Source organism: Macrobrachium rosenbergii, chromosome 13 (assembly GCF_040412425.1).
Source record: "Macrobrachium rosenbergii isolate ZJJX-2024 chromosome 13, ASM4041242v1, whole genome shotgun sequence".
Lineage (NCBI taxonomy): Eukaryota > Metazoa > Arthropoda > Malacostraca > Decapoda > Palaemonidae > Macrobrachium > Macrobrachium rosenbergii.
Window position 1 is genome coordinate 24569341 of NC_089753.1, and position 12552 is coordinate 24581892.

Sequence of the window (12552 nt, forward strand, 5' to 3'; positions counted from 1 at the left end):
TGGCAGGAATTGAATAAGCCTGATTTAGAAGTGTGTAGCAGAATTTTTGAAATTGAAAATCCTGGGTCTGTTAGGAAGGGCTTGTTGCTTCTCAATGTTTATGAAAAGGTTAAGGTGATGAAGGCAGAAGGTAAACCAGAGACTAGGCAGGTGGAGGAAGCGGTGTCAGTAGAAATTTTAGATAGGCAGATTCAGTTGAAAAAGAATGAAATAGATCTCCAAGGTTGAAGGCTGAGGAGAGAGAGAGAGGCAGCACGAACTTGCTATGCAAGCATTGAGTAATAGGGGTTCTTCTTCTTCCCAACATAATGTGTCTGCAATACCTTGTATTAATCTAACTGAAGCTCTAAAGTTAGTCCCAAATTTTCAGGAAGTTAACGTGGCAGAGTTTTTTGTTTCTTTTGAGAGAATAGCTTCAAGGTTGGAATGGCCAAAGAGTATTGGACCACTCTTATTCAGAGTAAATTGTTAGGTAAGGCCCAGAAAGTTTACGTTACCTTGGACGAAGATCTGTCCTCAGATTATGATTCTGTAAAGGCCATAGTTTTGAAGGCTTACGAGTTGGTACCGGAAGCTTACCAGTTACAACGCTTCCGTAATTTACAGAAGGAAAAGGGCAGACTTTTGTAGAGTTCGCCAGGCTAAAGAGCAATTTGCTGGCGACTGGTTAAAGTCTAAGGAGGTGACAGACTTTGAGAAATTAAAAGAATTGATTTTGGTTGAGGAGTTTAAAGGTCCGTGCCTAATGAGGGTGAAGGTACACCTCGAAGAGTTAAAATTAGAAACTTTACAGGAGGTGGCAATTGCAAGTGATGAGTACCTCCTCTCTCATAAAAATGTGATAGGGGAAGTACCCAGAAATGAGAAATCTGGTTGGGTGAGAGTTAACAGGGTAGTAATCAGAACAGGTATAATAGGCCTAATGTTAATTATGGTTCTCAACTACCCCTGTTAACAGCTATAATAGGCAGACCACAGATAACCCGGAGAAGTTGAAAACTTTGACTTGTTTCTTCTGTCATAAGAAGGGACACGTCAAGAGCATGTGTTATGCATTTAAAAGGTCACAAAGGACCGAAAGACGTCCGGTAATGGCCATTCGTAGGAATGAGAACGAGTCAGTGGCTGAGAACTCTAATAATCAGTGACTAGGCAATAAGTCACTGGCTCCTTTTCAGAAATTTTGTCTGATGGTTTTGTTCGCTCTGGGAATTCGACTGAGCAAAGAAAGGTTAAAATTTTGCGTGACACTGGGGCTGCTCAGTCTTTAATTCTCAGAGAATCTTTACCTATTGATTGGAAATGTTCAAATAAGGAATATGTTTTGTTAAGTGGTTTTCCAGATACGATCAGGTCTTACCCGGTTGAGAGTTTTTATTTATCATGCCTGTCTTTTTCAGGTTATTTAAAACTGGCCATTATTGATAAATTTCCTATTTAAAGATGTGGATTTGGTGTTAGGAATGATGTCGCCTAATAAATAAAACTTTCCTATTGTATTAAGTTCCGGTAATGAAATATCTGTAGTTACTCGATCGAAGGCTAGTAGTGTTGACTCGGCCGATTCGGTAGTTGATGTTGATTTGAGTAGTTTAGATCGTAGTGATAGCTTAGTTATAGATAGTGGTGTGTTGGATAATAAACTTAATTGGATTACTAAGGAACTTATTACAGCTCAAGCAGATTTTAAAGACCTGCCAGTTGAGTCTGGCGAAATTACTGATTTGACTGTCCCTCGATTTAAGATAATTAATAATATTTTTTATAGAATAAGTAAACCTTTTGATGCCATTAATACAGGTTGTGAAATTGTTAAACAGATTGTGGTTCCTTTTGTTTATCGAGAGGAGTTAATGACATTGGCTCATGAAAATAGTTTGGCTGGTCATTTTGGTGTTTTTAAAACCACTCGTAAATTGTGTGAAAATTATTTTTGGCCTAAGATGAAAGATGATGTAAAAAAATTTGTAAATAGTTGTGATGCATGTCAAAAGGTCAGGAAGCCTAATCAACCAATTCCAAAGGCACCATTACATCCTATTCCTGTTGTTTCTGAACCGTTCAGAGGTAATTATTGACGTGGTTGGTCCTCTGCCGAAAACTCGTAGTGGTAATCAGTATATTTTAACAATTATGGATAGGATGTCTCGATATCCTGAGGCAATACCACTACGAAATAAAAACTGTTAAAATTGTTGAAGTATTAATTGAATTTTTCCAGGTTCGGAATGCCCAAAGTAATTCAGTCTGATTGTGGGTCTAATTTTCTAAGTAAATTATTTAGGGAGAAGATGGCTGAATTAAAAATTAAACATGTGACTTCTTCTCCATACCATCCTGAAAGTCAAGGTGTTTTGAACGATTTCATCAAACCATGAAGTCTATGATAAAAAAATATTGTTTGGTTAATGGTTCTGAATGGGATAAGGAACTACCTTATTTATTATTTGCATTTCGGTCAGTGCCGAGTCAGTCTTTAGGATTTTCACCTTTCAGCCTTATTTTTGGTCATTGTGTGCGTGGTCCGTGGTTCGTGAATCTTTCACTTTGTAGTGGGATAACTTCCCATTCCAGAAGCCCTTTAATACCCTGGAAAATTAATAAGAAGGATTAAGTGATGTTAATTATGTTTTTTAGTTGAAACTCCTGAAAGGAGGAGACCCTACCAGCTGTGTCACATAAATATGTTAAAAGCTTATAAAGGTTGTGACAAAGTTATTCCCGTGGCATTAGTTGGTGATACTACAAAGTGTAATGGTATTAATTGTTTTTCTTTTCCAGACGTGAGTAATTTTGATGATGATTGTTTTGATGGTGCCGAATGGCCTAGTGATAATGAACATTCTTTAGAAAATTTTTCAGAAATGGTTTCACATTTGAATTTAGTAGAACAGGGATCTTTGAAAAAGTTAGTTTTTAGTTATAAGGATTTATTTTCGGATGTTCCAGGACAGACCACTGTCCTTGAACATGATGTGGATGTGGGTAACGCAACTCCGGTAAAACAATCTCCTTACAGGTTAAATCCATTTAAAAATGATGTTGTGAATAAAGGTTGATTATATGTTACGACACGGGCTGATCGAACCCAGCAACAGTCCGTGGTCTTCACCTGTTGTTTTGGTAAAGAAACAGGATGGTCAATTCAGGCTTTGTTTTGATTACCGCAAAGTCAACGAGGTCACAAAGCCTGATAGTTATCCTTTACCCAGGATAGAGGACTGTATTGACAGGATAGGGAATTCAAAATATATAACTAAATTTGATTTGTCAAAGGGGTATTGGCAAGTTCCGCTGTCCAAACGGGCACGGGATTTGTCAGCGTTTGTAACGCAGCGAGGACTCTACCAATGTAAAGTAATGCCTTTTGGGATGAAGAATGCTGCTGCAACCTTTCAAAGGTTAATGAATACTTTGGTCCAAGGTTTAGAGGGTGTGTTGTTTATATTGATGATATTGTGATTTATAGTGATGACTGGGACACCCATCTTAAACGTATTAAGGCTTTATTTCAGGTACTTAGGAAAGCTGGTTTGGTTATAAACCTAAAAAGAGTGAGTTTGCCAAAGCAAAGGTTGTGTATTTGGGTCACGAAGTAGGATTTGGGAAAGTGGCTCCAAAACAGGCAAACGTAGACTCTATTAGGCATATTGAAATACCGAAGTGTCGCAGGGATGTCAGAAAATTCCTGGGTTTAGTAGGGTATTATCGTAGATTTGTTAAGAATTTTTTTGATATCGCTGAGCCCCTGACTAATTTATTACGTAAGAATGTGACTTTTGTATGGACTAATGATGCCCAAAATGCCCTTGAAAAATTAAAGCAGGTCCTAATGAATTTCCCTATATTGAAAGCCCCTGATTTTGACGTTCCTTTTTCGCTTGCTACTGATGTGAGTGATGTTGGGGTTGGAGCAGTTTTGTTGCAGGAAGATGCTCATGGAGTATCTCATCCTGTTGTCTATTTCTCCAAAAAGTTATCCCCGGCACAACGGAAATACTCGACTGTAGAGAAAGAGACTTTGGGATTAATTTTAGCTGTTAATCATTTTCAGGTGTATTTATCCTCTACAGGGACTCTGATTAAAATATTAACGGATCATAATCCGTTGATTTTCTTGAATAGGTTTAGGAATAAAAATCAACGGCTGATGGTTTAGCTTTTCACACATTCCAGGCAAAAGTAATGTTGTCGCTGATGCGCTGTCACGCATCAGTGACTGATCGATAGGATGATTTGAGAAAAACCTTTTTGTTCTTCGTTAATTATTATTTGTAAAGTTTTGTATATATTTATATTACTTGATTTGATTAATCCTATAAATTTCTTGAATGTACAGGTTTCCAGGTGTGTTGTAATAATGTTGTGTCAGGTGTTTGTCTTGTTTATGAAATAATTTAGGATTAAGTATTTAAGATTAAGATGTTAGATGTCGTGATTTGCAGGTTTTTCTTCGGTGTCGTCTTTGATTAAGAGTGGTTAAGGGTACTTTTGATTTCTGTTTACTTTAGTATGTGTTGTTGGTGGAGGTTAATTTTAAGGTGTTACCATTGTCTTGTGTATGTCCAGGTTAATTTTAAGGTGTTACCATTGTCTTGTGTATGTCCAGGTTAATTTTAAGGTGTTACCATTGTCTTGTGTAAACCAGGTTAGTTTTAAGGTGTTACCATTGTCGTGTGTGTATGTCCAGGTTAATTTTAACTGTGTTACCATTGTCTTGTGTATGTCCATTAATGCTGTGTGTATTTAAGGCCCAAACCCATTTAGTGTGAGGACGCTCTCTGAAGTGAAAAGATGCACTAAAACTGAGTGAAGTGTTGTGAAAAGGGCCACTTTGAAACTCAGTGAGTCGCAAAAAATCATGTTGAGTATGTAAACGGTCTCTGGAGTTTTCTTATTTTGGAAAGTGTTTGATGGCCACAATTTAGTTTTATAAATCATTAATCATATACTGTTATGTCCCTGTTCTTTGTTTATGCCAATGGTCCACATTAATTCTTTCTTTACATAGCTTAGATAGGTCACGGGCTCATGGGTCTGTAGCACAACACAGCCGTTTTTTAGGCGCTACAGGCTGGTGTATGAGTGGTGACCTAGACTAAGTTAAGGTTAATCTATTAAGGTTTTGGTCCTTATTTTTGTTTGACTGATATTTGTGTTTTCAGAATAATTTAGCCAGGTCACGGGCTCACGGGTCTGTAGCACAGCACGGCCGTTTTTTAGGCGCTACTGGCTGGTGTATGAGTGGTGACCTTGGTTGAGGTAACACCAGCCCCATTGTGGTTGATTTATATTTTTGTTGTCGGTTATCTAGGTTTAGTCTAATAATAGGTTAGTCTTGTTAACATTGGTGCTCTGCTAACCTGTGCCCACCGCTCCACTTGTGAGTTCATGGGGATATTACCATATTTCTTCGTATGTTGATACTGATGTTATTTTTGGCGTGGTCACTATAAATTATTTACTTGTATTAGCTTTAAGTCTTAGTATTAAGGTTAAGATTTGATATCTATTGACTGTATTGAAAGTGGTACAAAATTTTTTTGCCACTATCTCTAATCTATTTTTGCCGGCAATGTGATAAGGATTTTGACAATCAGGAAAAATCTTTTCTGACTTGAAGGCTTATTGTCCCTGTGAAATTCCATACTAACATTGAATTTCTAGGTATAAAATGCTAGATATACCAGAGAAAAAGAATTTCAGGAATGCTGGGGTTACTACCCCAGATCGAAAAATCTTCCACAATGGAAAAATTTTTTTTGTATAACCAAGGGGTGAGTGAAAGGATCACAACCACAGAGCCATTTGTTTTGAATAGACATCCCCATGACAAAACCTTCGGAAAGAGCGGTGTTTCGTTCCAGCCCCACGCTCATTTCTGCCAGGTTGGTTTTAATTACCAGCTTGCCATCTACACTCATTCCAGTTTTAGCACCACCCCAGGCTTGGCATGTGCAAGTCGGGGGGAGAAGTTGTTTTCTGGGAGGGTCAGCGGGTGACATGGGCCTTCCTCAGAAATAGATTTTTTTCCTTTGTCAAAATCCCTGCCTTTCTGAGTCCAGCCCCGTGTCAGCTTTGGTGAAATAGTGATAGAGAATCATGCCAAGACTGAAAACTACAGAAAAAGACAAGGTGATCTGAACAAAAACACAGGCTATGAAAAAGGATTTAATCAGAATATCTCTCCACATGAAAACATGATTAGTAACAGGTAGGTACATTAATACAACCTTAAAAGTAGAATACAAAAACAGGTACACAATGCAAATATAGTAGGCAAAATACATCCAATAATACAAAATTACAAGGAGTAAATATAAACTTATATCTAAGAACAAAGAGAGACATTTACAACATGAGAAATTTATTACTTTCATGGAGCAAAATAAAACAGCCCAGTACCCTAAGACAATCCAAAATCACAGCATGTCAAAATACAATCACCAAAAAGATAATATTAAAGGCAATTTAACATCAATTTGAGGAGCAAGGCAGTGAGGCATGATCGATCCAGAAGGGCAGGCAGAGAAGTAAATGAGGCAGACGGGCGGGGGGGAAGGGAGAAGGATAAAGGATAATTAAGGTGGGGGAATGACACTCCCCACAGCCACTGCTGAAAATTTTAGGGCTTTGAGTGATTTTAAATAATGGCGTTTAAACACTAGAGGTGATTTCCATCCCCGTATATTTGGTAAGTTCGTGCAAAATCCATATTATGAAAATAATTAGTGGAAGTAGCTACTGCACGGATATCATGAACCTTAGGGACTGAATCCGGGTTGGCTTGTTTAATAAAATACAGAATCTGCTGTCTTATAGCATTCAACGAAAGAGTTCCACCTTTCTCTCTGATAAAAAGAGGACCCGTGTTTACACTGTGGAGTTCTTAAAAGGTAAGACTTTAAGGTATAGACTGGGCATAAGGACTGGTCCTGTAGAAGAGGCACCACCTTCCAAGGGGACCACCTGTCTTGAGGGTCCTCGTTTTTAGCTAAAATCTATGGTCAGGAGAAAGGAGGACTTCTCCGGACAGGGGAGGAAACTAACAAAATCATCACCTCTAGAGAGAGCCGATAGCTCTGAAATTCTGGCACCTGAAGCCAAGCTAATCAGAAATAAAGTTTTCCTTAACAGATCCAAATAAGAGCATTGTGAGTTGTCAATCTCAGATGCTAACTTAAGAACATCATTGAGGAACCACGTAACAGAATGTGGGCGCAATACGGGTCTCAGATGAGCACATGCTCTAGAGATAGATGAAAAGTAAGAATCTGTAAGGTCAATATTAAAACCATATAAAAATACCTTCTTCAAGGCTGACTTAGCTGTGGTAATAGTGGCCGGGGCAAGGCCCTTTTCAAACAATGATCTAAAGAAGGTAACTGCTAGGTTAGTAGTCATAGTTTGAGCTTCAGATGCCTTCAAAAAGGATGCTAATTTTTTGACTGCTGGGTCATATTGTCTGAGAGTAGAATCTCTCTTATCTGATTCTAAAAACAGAGTGTTAACGGGTCAATGTTTGCTCCTTTTGAGCAGCGAACTTTACAAAGTCCATAAAACTAGGGCATTCTGAATTTTTAAGGAAGCTGACACAGTCTTGGTTTGTACTACTTGGGTCAATCTGGGATTGGGAATCCGATGACTTCGCAACTTGAGTTCCTGAAGCAGAGGGAACCAGTTGCTCTTCGGCCAATAAGGGGCTATCAGAGCCAGTTGACCTTTGAATGACCTGAGTCTGTGCAGTACTTTCAACAACATGTTTATTGGGGAAATAAGTAGATCTTCTCCCAATTGTTCCAGTCTATGGTCATTGCGTCCGTGGCATAAGCCTGAGGGTCCAGGTAATGGGCCACATAACAGGGAAGCTTGTAGTTGCTCTCCGGCGAACAGATCCACTTGGAGTCCCGGAACCCGGCGGCAAATCCAATTGAAAGACTCTCCGTCCAGAGACCACTCCGTCTCTAACGGAGTAGTTCTGGACAGGGAATCCGCCACCACGTTCCGCACTCCCGCTAGGTGGGTGGCTGACAGATGCCAGCTGTGCTTGTTCGCCAGGGAGAAAATAGCTACCATCACCTGGTTTACGCGACCTGATTTGGAGCCGCCCCTGTTGATGCAATGAACTACCACGGCGCTGTCCAACACCAGCCTGATGTGAATCCGGCTGGGGGGGCGGATTTTCTTTAAGGTTAGAAATACGCCATAGCTTCCAAGGTGTTTATATGGAACCGTTGAAACATTGTAGACCATGTTCCTTGTACTTTTTGTTTTGGCGAATGTCACCCTTCCCAAATTTTTAATGAGGCGTCTGTGTGAACCACCAGTGCCGGAGGAGGGAACTGAAGAGGGACTGTCTTGGACAGGCTGCTGACTGTGGACCAAGGTCGCAGTCTCGCCTTTAAAATTCGTGGGATGGAGGAGACCTTGTCTCTGAGCCTGACATTGGCTCGACTCCGCCACACTCTGTTTATGTCCTTTAATTTTGCTTTTAAGAGCAGGTCCGTCACTGAGGCAAATTGAAGGGAGCCGAGGATTCTCTCTTGGGACTGGCGGGATGCTGCTTTGTCCCTCAGAAATTTCCTGGTAAGGGAAGCTATCTCCTTCCGCTTGGACGACGGAAGGGATAACGTGTATGAGGACAGATCCCACTGGAGGCCCAGCCACTGGAACCGGGACTCCGGAGTCAAGCGGGACTTCTCTCTGTTCAGCTGGAAGCCTAACGACTCAAGGAACTTGATGACTATGGCTGTAGCCTTCCGGCACTCTAGGACTGTTGGGGCCCAAATTATCCAATTGTCCAGGTGCGCTTTTAGAGAGATCCTCGGGACCGAGCTGCTGTACTACCGTTTCCGCCAGCTTTGTAAATATCCTGGGGCTATATTGAGATAAAGGCATGACCCTGAAGGAGTAGGCTTGTTTCGAGTCTGAAACCCAGGAACGGAGAGAAGTTGTTAAACCGGGGACGTGATAGTAAGCGTCTGAAAGATCGATAGAGGTGATGACGGCTCATGAAAATGGAAGTAGAGTCCATACCTGCGCTACCGTAAAAGCATCGTAAATTTTGTCGCATTTTATATAAAGATTTAGATGCGACAGATCCAGAATCACTCTTTGCTGACCGGAGTCTTTCTTTGGGACAGTGAACAACCTGCCTTGAAATTTGAGGTGCCTTACTTTCTTTATTGCTCGCTTGTTGAGCAGTTCCGCCACATAGTCCTGTAGGACTCTGGAGGGTGGCTGGTAAAACCTGATCAGGGGAGGGGGGTCCTTGGTCCAGCTCCAACCCAGACCTTTGGACACAATGCTGTGTGCCCAAGGACTGAAGGACCACTGGTCTCTGAACCAGTAAAGACAACCACCTACCTGACTGGTCTCAGTGGGAGGAAGCGGGTTTGTTTCCTCTACCACGTCCAGGTTTTCCTCTTGGGGCGGAGTTAGATTTGCCTCTGTAAGGGGCCCGACCTCTTCCCCCTTGCACTCCTAAGGGTTGTGAAAGATTTCTCGGCCCTCATAGGTGGGATTGTATGCCGGTGAGGATACGCATGCGAGGGTGCAGCAAGGGATTGGGCTGGTTGGACCAGCACGTACTGTTGGGGATGAGCCTTAGAGGTGGAGGGCTGGGCCACTGCCGAGACCAGGACAGCTTGGACGACCGTCTGGTGGTGAGGTCTCTTATGCCGCCTGAAACGTTTACCAGACTTGGTCTGGGAGCCGCCAGATTCTGGGGTCTTCCGCTTGTAATTTGGGAGATAAATTAACGAGAGCGAAGACTCTGGTTGGCTCTAGTAGCCTCGCTCAGCACACTGGCTACGTCTTCATCTGGGAAAAGGTTGGCGCCCCAGATAGAGCTCTTCATGAGCTTGTTAGGCTCATGACGTATGGTGGCCTCAGCAAAGATGAACTTCCTACACTCTAATTTAGCCACCATAAAATCATACAGGTCTGACTGAAACCCTGCTAACAGGGATTTAGCCAGAACCTGGAAGAAGGGCTCTTCTGCGCAGGAGACGGCAGTTGCTTCTGTGAGGCAGACGGAGTTCAAGGACCGGCCTAATCTAGTCCGGGCTTCAAATTCTGCCTTTAGCAAGGCTTCCGGGAGCTTAGGAAGCTGCTCGCTAAATTGTGCAGACGCGCAGTGAGCATCCAACTTTCCCACAGTAAAGGTGGACGGGGCGTCTTTCCAAAACTCCTCACCTCCAGGGAATACCAGGGATGTGGAGTCTGTCTCCCTTAATTGAGGCAAAGGGTTACCAGAGCAGGCAATTAGGGCTAAGATACTGAAATATAAAAGTCACGAATACAATATAAGCACTTATTAGACTGAAGAGACGTAAGGAACGGGAAGCGATATCTTACCGACTCGTCCTGGATGCTACCACACAAGGCGAAGCAGACCTCACAGCCATCAGGGTGCCAAACGATAAGGTCGTCCAGCCGGACCGCACAGCCAGCGTGGGTCCGGCACACCACAATGCCCAAGGGTTGCTGGAGGAAGCGGTGCACCCTGGCTCCTCACAAGGAACAGTCTGTAAGTGTAAAAAAGTACATGAACCTACCACTCTAAGCAACCTAAAGCAGGTAGGCCAGGGTATTTCGACCTACTACCGGAGGACTCCGGCGGGGAGAAAAACCCCTCGTCAGAGACGGGGCCACCAAACCATAAATTAAACAGAGTGGTAGGCAAGCTGCCTCCCGGTCACCGGAATACTCCGGCGGAACGGGAGAGCTGAGTCAACAGGGCCCTACCACAAGGGCTGCCAGCAATAAAGACGGCGGAACCCCAGGGCAGAACACCGGACAAGTAAAAAGAAAACATATAATACTAATGAATATATGTGTAGTGGCGGAGTAAGAAACTTCGCTCCAAAGCGGATATATATATATATAAAATACAAGTGATGGTAACGGGGTAGGTAACAAGGTAAAGAATCGTTATCCGGAGACTGGAGGCATCCCTTCCCCCGGAGCCCGAACCTCCCTGCCAGAAAAACTATAGGTGGGTGAGGCAACCGTCATCGCAAGGCCAAGTATAATAAAAGCCGGAGTAAGGCGCCAATGTGACAACTAAGGCAAATCAAACGGAAAGAGGTCGAGAACGTTAAAGAAAGAATGTTGAAACCCGCCGATCCTAGGAGAGTAGGTAAACGAAACATCAAAACAAGCGCAGTGCTGTTGGGGACTTGCTCTGGGAGGGAAGAATCTCTCCACCAGGAAAGCCCCAACTCGGAGAAAACGCCATCTAGCGCCACCCGCACGAGAGAATAGGCAAGAGCTGGCCTGAGATGGGGAGGGGGAGGGAGGGTTGGTGGAGTAGGGATGAGGAGTAGGCTAAGTCAGGCGAAAACAGGAGACAAGGGAAAATGCTTCACCCGCTCGACTGCAAGCACGCGCCATGCCAAGTAAAATAATACTAGCGATGGCAGGACAAGCCTACCCCCAGGACAAGCCTACCCCCAAGGAGAAAGGGATAGCGACCAAGGCCTCAACACGCCGACTCCTGCCTAGTCATAGCCTAGGTCAACGCCCGTGCCTAGGCATAGCCTAGGCTAACGGGGAGGGACAAGGGAAGGGTGGGGGATTTAATAACGGAGAGAAATTTCCGTGCCGAAGTACAACCAGGGCCGAAAGAAAGGGGGGGGTAAGGCTATAACAGCCTAGAGGAGACAAAGGTTTAACTCTAGGTGTTTCGTGATGAAGGGGGAGGACAAAGGGGTCTCACTCTACCACCCAAACAACGGCCCATGGGAGAAACAGCAACAAAAACTCCCTCAACCTGAGGGTCTACCCCACGCCTAACCTACGAGGAGGGCGGGAGGTCAAGGAAGCAAATACAAGCCTATCTGGCATGAAAGGCAAGGGGAGAGACCCACACAACAAATACCCAATAAATCACCATCACAAATATACATAATATACATAACCCAAGAATAATGTGCTTGTGCAAGGTGCGTAGCCTAGCCCCGAGGAGCGGCCAGACAATCAAGCTGACGCTACCCCGCATGAATCAAGGCAACACAATACGTACAGCACCAGCACAACTAATTGATAAGCATGATAAATAAGTTAACTCCATCATGGGAACCCATCCCGGAGGGAGAATCCTAAGCGGGAAATGACGGGAACCCTATAGAGGGAACCCGACATGAGGATCAGTAATACATAAACGAAACACCGATAAAAAACCCGCCCAGGAAACACCGCCAGGATGAGATCCAGGGGGAAAAATAAGTAATATAACGACAAGGAGACAGCCCAAACAGAATAAGCTGGAAGGGTAAATCTCATTAATTCTTCGACATGGCTGGCTGGGGGACGCGTGGGGTCATAACAACAGTCCCATATAATATGAAAATACGGACTGATTCAGCCACACTTATCATAAAAATCCCACAATAAGATGATACTTAACTTAGAGATGTTAAAGCTGCTTGAAGACATGCTGAGAACGGCAGAAAACACTCAAAAAACCAAAAGCACAAAATTCTGAGTGACGAAGATCACGTGCTAGAAAATGGAATGAGTGTAGATGGCGCTGGGGTCGCCGGCCTG

The 12552-nt window shown here is 43.1% G+C and overlaps 2 protein-coding genes across 2 annotated transcripts in view; one reads left to right on the forward strand and one right to left on the reverse strand.

The window, feature by feature from the left end:
* The window catches only part of LOC136845041 (tigger transposable element-derived protein 1-like), a 289897-nt gene that overhangs the window by 101229 nt on the left and 176116 nt on the right, over positions 1-12552 (reverse strand). The gene's annotated exons all lie outside the window — the stretch shown is intronic.
* The window catches only part of LOC136844563 (uncharacterized), an 89426-nt gene that overhangs the window by 72519 nt on the left and 4355 nt on the right, over positions 1-12552 (forward strand). The window contains exon 5 of the mRNA XM_067113838.1: positions 6066-6214. Coding sequence (XP_066969939.1) covers positions 6066-6214 — 149 coding nt within the window. The remainder of the gene's footprint in view (positions 1-6065; positions 6215-12552) is intronic.